Source organism: Doryrhamphus excisus, linkage group LG2 (assembly GCF_037039965.1).
Source record: "Doryrhamphus excisus strain RoL-2023G ecotype Guam linkage group LG2, RoL_Dexc_Guam_v1.1, whole genome shotgun sequence".
NCBI lineage: Eukaryota > Metazoa > Chordata > Actinopteri > Syngnathiformes > Syngnathidae > Doryrhamphus > Doryrhamphus excisus.
This window is the reverse complement of record NC_136358.1, coordinates 22,164,070-22,180,379: the sequence shown is the minus strand read 5'-3', so window position 1 is coordinate 22,180,379 and position 16,310 is coordinate 22,164,070. Positions and strand designations below refer to the sequence as shown.

General features: G+C 42.6%; 1 protein-coding gene and 1 long non-coding RNA gene across 3 annotated transcripts in view; one reads left to right on the top strand and one right to left on the bottom strand.

Moving 5' to 3' along the window:
- Positions 1 to 243: 243 nt before the first annotated feature.
- Positions 244 to 13,655, top strand: LOC131109527 (cysteine-rich secretory protein LCCL domain-containing 1-like). The gene is made up of 15 exons (XM_058061654.2): positions 244 to 811; positions 1,696 to 1,996; positions 3,531 to 3,649; positions 5,396 to 5,528; positions 6,116 to 6,231; positions 7,028 to 7,128; positions 9,086 to 9,256; positions 9,324 to 9,384; positions 9,477 to 9,543; positions 10,194 to 10,324; positions 12,283 to 12,326; positions 12,414 to 12,486; positions 12,570 to 12,639; positions 13,198 to 13,331; positions 13,500 to 13,655. Exons 2-15 carry the CDS (start codon positions 1,730 to 1,732, stop codon positions 13,549 to 13,551), a joined length of 1,539 nt encoding a protein of 512 aa, XP_057917637.2. The 5' UTR covers positions 244 to 811; positions 1,696 to 1,729; the 3' UTR covers positions 13,552 to 13,655.
- The window catches only part of LOC131109529 (uncharacterized), an 11,648-nt gene continuing 3,690 nt past the window's right edge, over positions 8,353 to 16,310 (bottom strand). Inside the window, exons 2-4 of one of the 2 annotated variants that reach the window (XR_013625732.1) lie at positions 13,261 to 13,547; positions 10,157 to 10,268; positions 8,353 to 9,658 (exon numbers count right to left, since the gene is read on the bottom strand). This is a non-coding gene — a long non-coding RNA (uncharacterized LOC131109529). The remainder of the gene's footprint in view (positions 9,659 to 10,156; positions 10,269 to 13,260; positions 13,548 to 16,310) is intronic. The other variant, XR_009120752.2, reaches the window with a different exon arrangement.

The following is a 16,310-nucleotide window of genomic DNA, read 5'->3' as shown; positions in this document are numbered from 1 at the left end:
ATTATTTAGGCAAACAACCAGTGCAAACAACTTTACCTGAGAAAGTACGTGAGCACATTGCCGTGTGCGGCTACAAGATTTTTTTCACAAACAGGAAAAAGTAATGTGCCGTGCCAAAATAAGAGCATACCAACATCCGGTGATAACAGCATGTTCTGCAAAATAAATGAGCGACTAGCTAAGCATAAAAGACCGTAAACATGCCTTTTATACTCTCAACATTACACGCCACTGGATCCCGATTCTTTGAGATATTTCAAGGTTCTTCAAAAGGCACAATAATGACTTTGCCTGGTAATGAATTACTTTTATGGACCAGTCCTGTATTCTGTTACTATTTTGAGTTAGTTAGCAAGTCATAGCTGTTTGACCTCACACAACGGAGTGCAAGTGCCCGCCGTGATGTTGTGGTGAGCGTTCTGGACTTTGGAGCGGGCACGTAGGGTTCGAATCGTCAGGAAGGGCACCCGGAACCTAAAGGGCTCAAGCCGAAAATCAGTATGCGAGTATCAAAAAGATGTGGAGAAAAGAAAGACTTGGCAAAGCCGGGGGCCAGACAGGTTGCGGGGGCGTGGCCAAGTGTGTTGAGCGTTGCTAAGGGCAAACTTGGCATATGAGTGCAAAATGAGCGGTGGTCTCACGCAGCAGCGCACTGCGTGACCTGAGGAATTCAGCAGGTACCTATAGACACTTCAGAGTTTCCGTGCGTGGAGGTGAGCTGGCGATGGGGCGCCTCTCTGGATTGTAGAAGATTAATCCATCAGCACCTGGCGTCTGTGAGATATTGGCATCATCCTGACCAATTTGACAGGTAAGCCTGTGCTCTGATATTTACACAGTATAGCATTCTATGGAGATAATAGCAGGATTGACCTTATGTCCGGATAAGATTTCAATGAGTGCATGCAGTACAGTAAGTTTCTCATGGCCTCGTGGTGGAATATTACGTGTGAAAACTTACAGTGGTCCTACTGTGATGCTGTGACCTGCCAGTGCACTCAAAGCCCTTCAGAGCTGCATTAGCCTCTCAGTTTCAAGTCAACTTTTCTATAATTACTGTATTTCTAACCACGGGAGGAAAGATCCAAGGCCAGCTGCTATACAGTACTGCTAAACTGCTTACTTATGAAGTCTGAAATCCACATACTCTATTGGATGTTAGTAGAAATCCTAATTTTGTGAGTGTATGAAAGTGACCAAGAAAACCACCCTAAATGACATTATAAATGTGACACATGATAAATATATACAAAGTACATTCAAAAGCATAATAGTCCAGTTCATAGATACAGTGCCGTCAGTCTTGAGACGATCATCAGACCCGCACCTCTAAGAGGTGGACCGTGTCAGAGCCCAGCCTAAGCGGCAGGGAACCCCAGACTTCCCTCTCCGCCGGCTCCTCCAGATGGGGTAGCTTACATAGACCCATAGAGCCAGCAACACCGTGGCACCCTGCACCATCGGTGGGCCCAGCCGGGCATAGCCCAAAGAGGCAACATGGGTCCCCTTTCCAAAAGAGGTCGGATGCAGAGTGGGATGGGTGGCAGCGGAAAGCAGGGACCTCGACCGTGCGATCATTGATTTCATTCTTGCATTTATGTATCAAGGAAGGGAACTCCTTTGTGTGCATTAGATATATTTATTTAGGTAGATCTGCCCACCCTTGCTATAAATCACTTTCTTTTCTTTGCGCAGACAACCAAACATATTCCCTGAAAAATCCCACACTATGAAGCCGTCCCTTCCATTTCCACGCTGGTTTGGAGCAGCAAGCTTGTGGCTGTGTTTGGCCCAGACTGTCGCCTCCCCAGAGCTCACCAACTCCACACGACTGGAATCCCTCTTGGACAAGTACAGGAACAAGGATGAGGAGTGGTGGACGGCCAGGACGAGAGGAAAGCGAGCCATCAGCGAGGGGGATATGCACCTCATCTTAGACCTACACAACAAGTTGCGGGGTCAGGTCCACCCTCCGGCCTCCAACATGGAGTACATGGTAAGTAGCCTGTTTTCAGTGATTAGTTTTTTTGGCGTACGCACACCCTGGACTGGTGGCCAGCCAATCACAGGGCACATATAGACAAATAACCATTCACACCGATAGACAATTTGAAGTGGCCAATTAACCTAGCATGTTTTTGGAATGTGGGAGGAAACCAGGTACTGTGGTTTCCTCCCACATTTCCAAAACATGCTAGGTTAATTAATTGATTAATTAATTAATTGGCAACTCCAAATTGTCCATAGGTATGAATGTGAGTGTGAATGGTTGTTTGTCTACATATGCCCTGTGATTGGCTGGCCACCAGTCCAGGTTGTATAGCTGGGATAGGCTCCAGCACCCACCCAAGACCCTCGTGAGGATAAGCGGTAGAAAATGAATGAATGAATGAATGAATGCTTTCACGGCTGTTTAGTCATTAGTTTGTTAGGAGGAAGGAAGATCTCCAAAACACACCCATCTAACTCCAATCCTCCGTTCTCTCCATTGGCTCCCGGTACAATATAGAATCCAAGTCCTTTTATTTGTGTTCAAGGCCATCAATGACGTCACTCCAGCATACCTGGCTGAGCATTTTTCCCATGTGAATATTAGTCAATGACAACACAAATGAACATAAAATGCAACTTTTTATGATTAAAAAACCCTGAGTGCCTCCGAAAGCAAATAATAATTATTATTCTGGTGACCTACACCAAATCATGTGGTACCCCCATCATAAGGCTTTATGTTCATGGTGGGAAGAATGGGAGGTACCCAGTGTAAACTCACCGAGGTGGGGAGGGGGGGGCATCTGGGAAGAACATGAACACAAGACACGCAACCACCCGGCTGTGAGGCTGACATACTAACCACATACGCCACCGTGCTGCCGCTAACATGTCATTTCAGGGTTTGCAGCGTTGATAGAAGAAATGTTTTTTTTTACTTCCCGAGTATCCGGTGGAACGACGATGTGTTGTCAAAGCAAACACATCCTCATGCTTTCATACGCTAGCTTATCCTGCTGGCACGGCTGCGATGCCGTCCTCCTCTTCCTTTCTTATCATTTCCTGATCTGCATGCCTTCATCACTCCCTCGCTGTTCCTTTTTCACTTTTTCATCCGCAGTCTTTTCCCAGCCTCAGCTCACCTTCTCTCCCCCCATCCCTGCTAACTCCACATCCTGGGAAACCAATGTTATCTTTCATTTGATCCTCGTGTATTTCATTTGGGGTGCAGTGGCGGGGAATCTATTTCAAGTCTGTTGAAGCTGGCTGTTTGAAGTGAAGGCCATGTTAGTGTAAATGTATGTTATGTACGCTAATCCGCTGTTTCTTTAGTGAGGGCTACTATTACCCATGATAATGATGTGGCTGAGGAGGGCCGGGTTTTTGCTTTGCAGGCCGAAGGCTTCTTCTCATATTGTAAGCAGATTACTTACAATACGGAACATACTTCCGTGACCGTTCTTCAAAATAAGAGCGACGTTTGCCCCATGTCTGCGTAACCAAAACAAGAGTGTTATGCAAAATGTTGTTGTCAACAGGTGTGGGATTACGAGTTGGAAAGAAGCGCCGAGCACTGGGCTCATACCTGCCGATGGGAACATGGGCCGAGCTACATGTTGACTCAAATAGGCCAAAACCTGGGAGCTCACTGGGGCAGGTGCGTATATAGACAGCAGACAAGAGAACCATGGGGAACCATGGGGAACCATGAGGAACCATGAGGAACCATCCCTCCATTGTCTACATACTGTATAGCTGCCATCCTGTTTTTACCCAATTAAATCCTTCTTGGTGATTCCAACTTTCACATCAACAACATTAAACTCCAAATCCGCTACTGAATTCCCCAGTCCCCACCCACACCAGAGGTCCTGGATCTGGTCTGCCCTATGGGTATAACAACCCACAACGTCACCGGTCATAAACGCCACATATCAGACCTTCTGGCCATCACATTTGACCTGCATACTCCACTTCCTGTTCCTAAAAATTGTGCAGTATCACAAGATTTGTCACAGGATGAAAAGTGGAACGTATACGGACAGAAATCAAGTCCAATATGAAAAAGAATATGAACATTAATAAAACGGCGCTTGCATCAGATTTTTTCCCGATACCCACAAACGCATCGGGATTGTCAATCGCATTCATACCCAGTGAATGAGCCGATGCACATGCAAATCGATGCATCGATTAATATCGATTATTTTCCACACCCTTCGTATGTACGTATCTGTGTACATGTATGTATGTATGTATGTGTACATGTATGCAGGGCTGTTGACGGAGGGGGACAAAAGGGTACCCTCATGAAAATATGATAAATTATTCTGCTTAATTTCCAAATGTGTTGATTTGGGGTAGAAAATAGGCCATATTTACATGAAAAAAATAATTTCTGGTTCTTTTGCCTTTATTGTCTTTGAAAATAGAGTCAATCACATCACATCACATGACCAGAAGTGAGCCAACATGATATCTGTATATTTGCAGTGACATGAGGCATCCCAGTTAGGTGTGGGATACCTTCAAGGTGTTATTTCCTGTTTTCCAAGGGCTCAATATGGCTACCACTGGCAGCACGGACAACATCAAGCCGTGTTGATTGCGGCTGATATTCTGTGTAGGAGCTATTTAGTAGTGTGTTCCTAGGTTTCTAATATCTGTTGATTTATTTTTTGTTGTTTTGTTTGGATTACTTGATAATATTGTCTTGTTAGTTATTTGTTTGTTTATTTATCATATTTTGTTGGGGTTAATTAGTAGTTTATGTGTGGGTTTATTTCATTGGATAATACCCTGGGCACCTGCAATCTATTCATGTAGGCAGTGCTCACAGGACCAGCATGCACCGGGGTGGGCCTATGGTTTTTGTACCAGAGCAAGAGAGGCAACAGGAGACAATGCCTTTGTTACCTTTTCGTTTGCTTGCTTGGTAATAAAAAGAAATTCGAAGAAACGGAACAAGTTTTAATGGACAATGACTCTTTTGCCTGCGTAAAACACAACCCGAGGTGCATCAGTGGCCTTTTGATTATAGTTTAAGTTAAGTTTATTTTTGAAGGACAAATAAACACTGCATTATGGATATTTGCAACATAAACTTTGTGTTTAACATACCCCCCAATAAACAAAAAGTGTCTGCACGGCGGATTGGTAGGAGAGCGATAATCGGTTGAGAGCAAAAGTGCGGCCAGTATTGATTGGCATTTCAATATGTTCGTTTTCTCTTCTTTTTGGCTTTTTTTTTGGCTTTGCAACTGCAGATTGATCGCTTGACAGGAAGTGGATGTATTGAAATGATTTTTATTGCTTTCCATGTGCAGTCAGATAATAGAAACCTATGTTTTATGCACGCATTGTCCGTGATCCGACAATAAAGACCCCTCCTTCGTCTCCTCAGGGACCGTCCTCCCACCTACCACGTGCAGGCCTGGTATGACGAGGTGAGGTACTACAGCTACCCTTACTCCCAGGAGTGTAACCCACACTGCCCCTTCAGGTGCTCAGGACCTGTTTGCACTCACTACACTCAGGTAACGGTTGTCAGTTGTACTGTACATGACTGCCAGATTAAATCATGTCTACTCTACCATTTTTTTTCTTCGATTATACAGATTTTGGATTGGGTGTGCTTTTGTTGCATGTCAAAAAAAGAAATCTCCAAACCACAAAGTGGCAAATAAAATAAACAAATAACAACATAGGTGTAAACGTAACATAAACATGATGTATTTGGACTGCATTGGTGGGAGGTCTTGTGTGTTTTCTCTCCATATTTCTCTACACTTACTAATTTCCAGAGCCTCCTCTCAACCAGCGGACCTTTTTTTATAGTGAAAAAGAAAAAAGAAGTTGAATTCATGGGCTAGCTACTTGAGGGCTTTTATTTATTTTGGCTGACAAAACGCCTTTTCAGCTGAAATGCTGCAGGAGCTATAGCGGGAGTCGAAACAAAACAGGAGACTGTGCCACTGCAAGACTCCAGAATGGCTGTGTCAAGATATTCCAAAATTTGAGCCATATGTGGTCCTCTCATGCGACTGTAGCATTAGCAGCAGAACGCAGTAACAAGGCAGTATCAGCTTTGCAGACCATGAAAGTGACCTGCTTTCTTTTCTAGTTGGTGTGGGCCACAAGCAACCGCATCGGCTGTGCTATCAACGTGTGTTACAACATGAACGTGTGGGGAATGATCTGGGCCAAAGCCGTCTATCTGGTCTGCAACTACTCCCCACCGTAGGTTTTTTTTTCTCTAGCTCCTTTCTTAAAGTGATTACCGTATTTTCTGGACTATAAGTGGCAGGAACAGCCAAACTATTAAAAAAAGTGTGACTTATCCGGAAAATACGGTACATGTACAATCGTCCCCCGTTCAATGCGGTTAATTGGTTCCGACCACCATAACTGAGTTTTTCTTTGTTTCGTTGGGCATTTTTCCCCATTTTGACATAGGATTCCGTATTTATAAATGGAGTTCTTAAAATCAGGCTGCACGGTGGAGAGTGGTTAGCACGCAGGCCTCAAAGCTAGGAGACCTGAGTTCAATTCCACCCTCGGCCATCTCTGTGTGGAGTTTGCATGTTCTCCCCGTGCAGGTTTTCTCCGGGTACTCCGGTTTCCTCCCACATTCCAAAAACATGCTAGGTTAATTGGCCACTCCAAATTGTCCATAGGTATGAATGTGAGTGTGAATGGTTGTTTGTCTATATGTGCCCTGTGATTGGCTGGCCACCAGTCCAGGGTGTACCCCGCCTCTCGCCCCAAGACAGCTGGTATAGGCTCCAGCACCCCCGTGACCCTCATGAGGACAAGCGATAGAATATGAATGAATGAATACTTAAAACCTTCTAAATATTCCCTTTTTAGCATGGTTACCACCCTCTAGCCATGAAAAACTACTGACTACTACAGTCAGGATACTTGGTGGTCTCATCAACGTCACGTGATAGAGCGATGTTCCAACTGTTGTGTAGCGAGGGACGACTGTATCATCATACTCATTCATGCTCTTAACCAATTTTCTTTCTTCCAGCGGAAACTGGTGGGGTCATGCCCCATACAAGTATGGTGCTCCTTGTTCCGCTTGTCCAGCCAGCTATGCTGGGGGCTGCAGGGACAATCTCTGCTACAAAGGTGCGTCGATACAGTCTGGGCTTGAAACGGCCTCCCATTTCCTTTAAAACCTTAAAAAAAAGTCTGACCCCACTGCCAATGTTTGGTATAGGTGGGCAAAACCGTTTATTTCAGTGAACTGGATCATTCCGGTTCATTCAGTAAAAAGATCCGTTCATCTGGGTCAATCTCTCTGTCTCGGTCTTTCATTCAGCTAGCCCCTCCCACCCACAGAGTGAGGCGTGACGATAGGATAAGACAGGCGAGCACACAGATAGTCCCGTCCTGTAAAAGGAATGGTGAACTGACTCTCCAGCCAATTAAAAAAAAAAACATTTGCAACTGAACGGACTGAATGGGTATTTTAGGGGCGTTGACCTCGTTCATTCCATTCACAAAAAAGAAGTAAAAGAACAATTTTAGCCTCAGAGTTACATCCACTAAACTCACTGGAGCAGCAAAACGGGGGGGGGGGGGGGGGGGGGGGGGGGGGGGGGGTCTAGACAAGGACCATACCTGAGAGGCTGACGCCTTGTTACCGGTAAGCTAAGTTCAGCGAGTTCCTGATCTCACATCGTTAATGTTCACTCCTTGGTGCATGACTGTTAATTAATTCCTTCATTCATTCATTCATTCATTTTCTACCGCTTATCCTCACGGGAGTCATGGGGGTGCTGGAACCTAGCCCACCCTGGACTGGTGGCCAGCCAATCACAGGGCACATACAGACAAACAACCATTCACACTCACATTCATACCTATGGACAATTTGGAGTGGCCAATTAACCTAGCATGTTTTTGGAATGTGGGAGGAAACCGGAGTACCCGGAGAAAACCCACGCATGCACGGGGAGAACATGCAAACTCCATATAGAGATGGCCAAATGTGGAATTAAACTCTGGTCTTCTAGCTGCGAGACATGTGTGCTAACCACTTGCACACCATGCAGCCAGTCAGAATGAATTACAATTTTAAAATATGTTCAATTTGAATTCTCTGTGTGGCGTTTGCATGTTCTACCCGTTTCCTCCCCCATTCCAAAAACATGCTAGGTTATTTGGCGAATGGTTGTGTACCCTGCCTCTCGACCGAAGACAGCTGGGATAGGCTCCAGCATACCCGCGACCCTGGTGAGGATAAGCTGTACAGAAAATGGATGGATATGAAAAGTCCATAAAATTTGGTAGCAAACACAAGCACTTCGACCCATTGACAAATGATCGTTGAACAATGTTTTCAGGTAATGGTAATGGTTTTATTTCATTTGATTACAATTGAATGCATCCCATAATCAGTTCACAGTTCCACATGTCCAAAAGGAGTAGGAAGAAGCAAAGCTTATTAAATCCTACCCCTCCATCTGGTACTTTTACAATCAGTAACTGTTACATTTGTTCACTTTCTGCTTTCCTAATATGCTTTAAGTTTGTTTGTTTTTTTTACGTACCAAAGTAGGAGGTGATATGAGCATCCAATGCCATAATGGGTACCATAGTAAGTGTCAATATAGTGATATATATAGCACATCATGACTGGTTCAAGACTCTTCATCCTTGTATTTAGCAAATATCAACTGCTTGTATTGTTTCTTGAATTGGCTCATCGTTGTGCATTGTTTGAGGTCTTTACTCAATCCATTCCATAGTTTGATTCCACATACTGAAATGCTATGGCTTTTTAACGTAGTCCTAGCATAGAAGTGTTTCAAATGTACTTCTTCCCTGAGATCATATTTCTCCTCTCTTGTAGAGAAGTATTGGATGACATTTTTAGGTAATTGGTTGTTTTTAGCCTTATGCATTATTTTAGCTGTTTGAAGATGAACTATATCAGCAAGTTGAAGTATTTGTGATTTTAGAAATAAGGAGTTAGTATGTTCTCTGTAGGTGGCATTATGAATTATCCTTACTGACCTTTTTTGCAGAACATTTAGCGAGTGAAGATTGCTTTTATAGTTATTAGCCCATATTTCCACAGGTGGGGGCACTGACAGGCATCCGGCTGTGGAGACGGAGGAGACCAACTACATCGAACCAGAGCCAGACGCAGTGAGAGAGAGGGAGCCCCAAACCAGAGTCCAAGCACCAAACCCCTCAGCGCCCTCGGAGGACGTAGACAGAAACAGAGTCGTCAGCACGGAGCAGATGTGTAAGGAATGTTCCTTTTCCTGGGTGTTACTTTGGAATTGTAACTCTCGGCGATGTTGTTCTTGCAGCCCAGCAGATGGACTGTGACACCAAGCTGAGGGATCGGTGCAAAGGCACAACTTGTAACAGGTATGTTCAATGCCGATGATGAGATTTGTGGCGTTCATAAGATTACATTTATAACAACAACCGCTGACTCTGATTTAACTGACCCTGCCCAGATACGAGTGTCCACCCGGCTGCCTTGACAGACACGGAAAAGTAGTCGGGAGCACATTTTATGACATGGTAAATGATCACCAACAATGATGCAATCATTGTATTACACGGTGGAAACCGTCTAAGTTGACCCCGCCTGGACCAGCTCATCAAGTCCTGGTCCGCTGTAGTCCACATCTTATTCCTAAAAGCACACGTTGACATACATCAGGGGTGGGCTGCATTGCTTTAACAAAGTTACACATAACAGTCCACCTGGAAGTATTGTAAAAGTATGTGTCCCTTTTTTCCAGGAGTACTTTGTAAACGGCAGACCACATCAAATCACGAAATTGATAAAACTGCTACTTCAACCGTCAAAATGATGCCAGGTTCTACATTAAGTTGAAATTAAATACTTTGGAAAGAACGGGCGGGTCGGATGTGGCCCCCGGGCCGTAGTTTGCCCACCCCTGACATACATGATCAACCGCACAAAAGAGGTCACATCGATGAAAAACGGGTCAGTGTATGTGGACGTGTTGTATTGTTAACTTGATCATCATAAATGGTTGCACTCACTTTGAGATTGACCGACTGCATTTAGAGGTGAAAACAACATGAAAACACATTTTTAGTGAATGTAACGTAAGCGAGAGCAGTTTATGTGATGGGTGATAAGGTTGATCACTTGAAACGATACCTTGCTGTGTATTTCCTTGCCTTTGCAAATCACCCAGCAATCCAGTGTGTGTGGAGCCGCGCTGCACGCCGGCGTCATTGACAATGATGGAGGATGGCTGGATGTCACCAGGCTGGGGAGAAAGCAACAATTCCTTAAGTCATACAAGAATGGCGTTCAGTCAATAGGGTATGAAGTTCGCTCATTGAACAAAAACAACACAAAATGCAGTTTTCAAACCGAACTTTTTATTAATAAGGGAGAAAAAATATTCAAAACTACATAGTCCTGTGTGGAAAAAGTGATTGACTACCCCCACCCCCTCCCTCAGAGCATATTTACATATTTTTATCTTATCTGAATGACTTTAATACCATTAACTACCATGAGTGGTGAGCTCTTTGGAGGAGGGACCCATGTCCCATGTCTCTGTCCAGAAGACGGCCCCAGTGACCCGCATCCGGGCAAAGGGAAAACATGGTTGAATATTCGCTTTCATCATCGGGGTCTTTTGAGCTACACCAGGGGCGTCACTAGGTTCTGAGGACAGGGGGGGCTTAGCCCCCCTGGAGATGCACAGGATATGAATGAATGTAGTAGACATTAAAAAAAAAAAATCCAAATAAGGAACAAGAACCAGGATATAACTTTCCCACTTTTGGACAGATTTAGTAGAGATACTCAATTGTTTTAGGCCACCATTAAATGTACACAAGTACACACAATCTACACTGCAAAACCGCTGCTCAAGCTCTGCAACCATTCTGTCCAGTGGACAGTGATCAATGATATAATAATCATTATTATATTATTAATTAGCTTATTATTATTACTATTATCATTATTCTTCTTCTGATTGTCACTACTACTACTAGTAGTAGTAGTAGTAGTAGTAGTAGTAGTAGACTAGTATGAGCCTGCTTATTGACCAGGGTTCAATTCCACCCTCGGCCATCTCTGTGTGGAGTTTGCATGTTCTCTCCGTGCATGCGTGGGTTTTCTCCGGGTACTCCGGTTTCCTCCCACATTCCAAAAACATGCTAGGTTAATTGGCCACTCCAAATTGTCCATAGGTATGAATGTGAGTGTGAATGGTTGTTTGTCTATATGTGCCCTGTGATTGGCTGGCCACCAGTCCAGGGTGTACCCCGCATCTCGCCCAAAGACAGCTGGGATAGGCTCCAGCACCCCGCGGTAGAAAATGAATGAATGAATTTCTTTTTTGTAAAAAAAAATCAATAAAAAAGTTTTTTTTTTTAAATTTATAACTATCAAATTTTTTAGGGGGGTTAAAACATTTTGGGGGGAGTTGAAGACCCCCCCTAAAATAGGCCTAATGACGCCACTGGGCTGAAGTCCCCCTAAAAAATGTAATTTGTCAGAGATTTGTTTTTGTAAAAAAAAAATCAATAAATTTTTTTAATCAATAAAAAAAAATATCAAATTATTTAGGGGGACTTAAGAACATTTTAGGGGGTATGAAGCTCCCCTACCATATGAAATTTGTCAGAGATTTTTTGTAAAAAAAAATCAATAAAAAATTGGGCTGAAGAGCCCCCAAACTAGGCCTAATGACACTGGGCTGAAGTCCCCCCAAAATGAAATTGGTCAGAGTTTTTTTGTAAAAAAATAAAAAATTAATTAGATTTCTTTTTAAAAATCAATAAAAAAATATCTAATTATTTTGGGAGGCTTAAGAACATTTTAAAATAGGCCTAAGGAGCTACACTTTGTCTGATCCCTCACCTCTGACCTGTTTGTCATGGGGGACCCTACCAGGGGCATAAAAACCCTGGACAACGTAGCAGCTCCTTGGATCTTTGGGACACGCAAACTCCTCCACCACGATAAGGCGGTAGCTCAGGGAGGAGACTCATTGCAAGTCATCTCATCGCTTGATTGCACTTACTTTCGGCGAAAACACTCTTTCACACAGGGCAATGGAGCTTTGCATTTATTTCTCCCTTAATAAAAGTCTCATCGGAAAAGTGCATAGTGTGTTGAGTTGTGTTATAATTGACTAATATTTATATTTGTTTGATGATCTGAAACATTGAAGTGTGACAAACGTGCCCTCATTCAGGACATATATGTTGGATATATATTATATATACGTATATACGTGGATTTTTATTTCATTGTCACAGGAAGAACAGAAGTGCCAATTCCTTCAAAATCGAGTCTGTGCCTGGTGAGAAGGACCAAGAGATAAATATACAGTATGTGGTTATGTTTCCTATGAGAATCCCTCCTTTATAATTGTGCTGTTTCCTTTTAGTGAAGGCAGTATCATGTGACACCACCGTGGCGGTGTTCTGTCCCTTTAAGAAACCTGTGCGACACTGCCCGAGGTGAACTGATGAACTTGTTTATTATGAAGTGATTCTATTTCGTTAAAGCAGATGGGAATTTTGTTCCGATTTGTATTTTTTAGGCTGTACTGTCCCAAGAACTGTCAACGAGGGAGACTGGGCAGAGTCTTTGGAAGTAAATATTACTCTGATGTAAGTCATCAAAACATTTTCATTAGGGATGCGTCAATCAGTGTTTTTATGCTGCCGATTATAATCATCCATTAGGGTCGTGGTTCCTAAACAAGCACCCCTGATATAAATGACAATGTACATAAATACTTGTATTTATAAATATAGTAAAAACATATCTATATTTTTAGCAGGAGGTAGATCTTTGAGTAGCTTGCAGGCTGAGAAAGTGTGAGCACCCCTGTGCTATACATATACATATACTATATACGTACATGTACACATATATACATATACACACACATATACTTGTTATATATATACACACATACATATACATGTATACATATGTATACACATATATATATACACATACATACATATATATACACGTACATATATACATACATATATACACACATACATACGCACACACACACATATATATATATATATATATATGTATATATATATACACACACATACATATATACAGACATACATACACACACACACACACACACACACATATATATGCTATACATACATATATTTATTTGTGTATTCTTATTTCTTCAGAAATCAAGTATCTGCAGAGCAGCCATTCATGCTGGAGTCATCCAGAATGAATCAGGTGGTTACCTTGATGTGATGCCAGTGGACCGAAGGAGGCAGTACATTGGCGCTTACCAAAATGGCATCACTTCAGAGAGGTATGACCCGCAGTGCTGATGGTGCTGCTTTTGTCTGGTATTTTATATCCAATACAGAGCAGGGATATACCCGGCTGCTAATCCTTGGTACCGATATCCAACATTGCAGTATCGTCACCGCTTAAACTTTGATCATCAATATTATTCCTTTCTTCACGCTTTCTGCAGCGTAATCAACCCGACAGGAGGAAAAGCCTTCAGAGTGTTTGCCGTCATCTGAAATCAACAGCATCAAAGAACACACTCATCGTCATCGCACACAAGCAGCCGAAGGCCCTGCAAGTAACAAGTCAAGCACAAGGAAAACAGAACCTCCACACAGAACCCCCCAGAGCAGATTGGCACCTAGAACTTCCAGTACAATCCACTGCCGCACCACACTGCCCACACAGTTCCCTAGAAGGTACTTTCATTTGGACTCTAGCACAAGAGCCACACACATTTCAAATGTGGTCCAAATCCAGAACTTCAAAAGCCTGCTGTACAGTGTTGTGATAACTATGTTGTGATTGGACGCTTTCCTTCCAGGGGAGGGGTTGAGCAAGTTCTTTTACCATGGAAAAACTATTGAGCTTTTACTGTACACATATACTGTACTTGATATGTACGCAGAAAAAGTTTCATGTCAGATTTTGGGAGGAATTTATAATTAGGGGTGATGTAGGGCTAATACGTATCAGTAAAAAAAACATGACTACAATTATCCCTCATTTATGCCTGTTAATTGGATTGGACCACGATAAGTGAATTCCGGCCAAGTAGGATTCATTATTTATAATTTTATATTGTTATATTTACAGCATAGGCCGAGTGGTTACCGCGCAGGCCTCACAGCTAGGAGACCCAAGTTCAATTCCGCCCAGGAGTTTGCATGTTCTCCCCGTGCATGCGTGGGTTTTCTCCGGGTACTCCGGTTTCCTCCCACATTCCAAAAACATGCTAGGTTAATTGGCCACTCCAAATTGTCCATAGGTATGAATGTGAGTGTGAATGGTTGTTTGTCTATATTTGTACTGTGATTGGCTGGCCACCAGTCCAGGGTGTACCCAGACAGCTGGGATAGGCTCCAGCACCCGCCGCGACCCTCGTGAGGATAAGCGGTAGAAAATGAATGAATGAATATTTAGAGCATAGAAGACCAGTTTAAGACCCTCTAAATGTGTTATAATATAATAATAGGTATTGAGTAATACTAGTAGTATTACTCAATATAGTAGACCAAGTAATAGAAAATAAGACACCAGGTTAGCGTAGACGCGATGCTTGGTGGCTATTGTCTCATCCTGACACCGAGTGGCCAGTGTAGGACTAACATTCATGCAGACTAACATTCACACAGAAGCTGCTGTCAGACTCAATCATCTGGCAACAATGATACCAATTGTACCTCCATCAGGGAATGTTTTGGTTCGTTCTTGGATCACCTTTCTGTATTGTAGTTCCCAAAAACCAAATATCCCTAACTTTTTGTGAGGTTTGTGTATATATATATATGCAGTATTATTTTCACTGGAATGCAGTACTTTCCTTTGAAAGAATGAGAAAATGAAGTGGATCATCAAAATTTTGCATATATATAGAGAGTTCACTCTGTGCATTTCCTTCAGCACCTTGTATTTCTTCCATAGAACAACAGCATGAACAGAGTGAGACCTTTTGTCAGTCATACAGTCTCCTTGTCTGGGTGGGGGGAGGGGGGCGCTAGCATACACACAGACTTCAGAAGAGTGCATCGTAGTAGAAATTCAATGAGTAGATTTCAATATATCGTGATATGTTTTGGGATATTTCTCCATTGTACTTTTCTTATATGCAGTCTTGTCTCGTTTTTGTGGACTGAATATTGTGTATTGTCTTGCCTCAAACAGGAAAAAGAAAAAAAAATAAAACATGAACTGTATATTTTTGTACATATTGCATTCAAATGTTGTAAATAATATAGAAACTTGCAGAATTTGTGTTGCTTGCATCATTCGCTAATTGAACCAACCACAACACACAAAGAATACACTGTATGCTTTTATTTTGACAAGGTGTTAATTTAAGGTGTTATTTAATTAGATATATCAATTAGGGCTGTCAAATTATTACATTTTTAAAATCAGATTAATCACGGTTTTCAAAGAATTAATCATGATTAATCACCAAGTCTCACTATGGCTGAAATTGCCAATTTTTACTTTTTTTTTTTTTCAAAGAAGACAAATTATAGGGCAGGATTATGTATAATTGTATGTATTTACATAACACTGCTTTATTTCATTCTTGCCTGAAGTCAGCTTGGATTGGCTCCAGCATACCATAAGATGGATGGATGGTTTCTTTCATTATTTCAATTAAATAGGATTATTTGAACTGTTTTATTATGAGTAATGAGGAGTTGCGTTCAAAAACACCACTCTAGACCAGCTCTACACCCTCGCGAGGGTGCATGAGAGTTTACAGGTGGACTTGGAAAAGGCATCCAACCGTGTCCCTCGCGGTGCCCTTTGGGAGGGTGCTCCGGGGGTACGGGATTGGTAAGAGTGCTAATACGTGCCATCCGGTTCTTGTACAAACGGGGCAGGAGCTTGGTTCACATTGCCAGCAGTAAGTCCAGCCTCTTTCCGGTTAACGTTGGCCTCCGCCAAGGTCGCCCTTTGTCACCCATTCTGTTCACAATTTGGAAAGAATTTGGATTTGGACGTCGAAGGAGTCTGGTTCAGGGGTACTAAATCTGTCCAAAAGTGGGAAAGTTATATCCTGGTTCTTGTTCCTTATTTGGATATTTTTTTGAATGTCTACTACATTCATTCATATCCTGTGCATCTCCAGGGGGCTAAGACCCCCCCCTTGTCCTCAGAACCTAGTGACGCCCCTGAGTAGAACTATGCCAGGACCTTCTGAATAATTGACTTCCAACCAAAGGTAAGTATATGGTAAGTATATTTTCTACATTACCTGATATCCCATGAGCCTTGACATATTGCTAGTTAAAGT

Coding starts and splice junctions, on each gene's coding strand:
- LOC131109527 (XM_058061654.2), top strand. CDS start 1,730: ATGAAGCCGTCCCTTCCATTTCCACGCTGGTTTGGAGCAGCAAGCTTG. Junction 3,650..5,395: donor CTGGGAGCTCACTGGGGCAG/GTGCGTATATAG, acceptor TCGTCTCCTCAG/GGACCGTCCTCCCACCTACC. Junction 10,325..12,282: donor AATGGCGTTCAGTCAATAGG/GTATGAAGTTCG, acceptor TCATTGTCACAG/GAAGAACAGAAGTGCCAATT.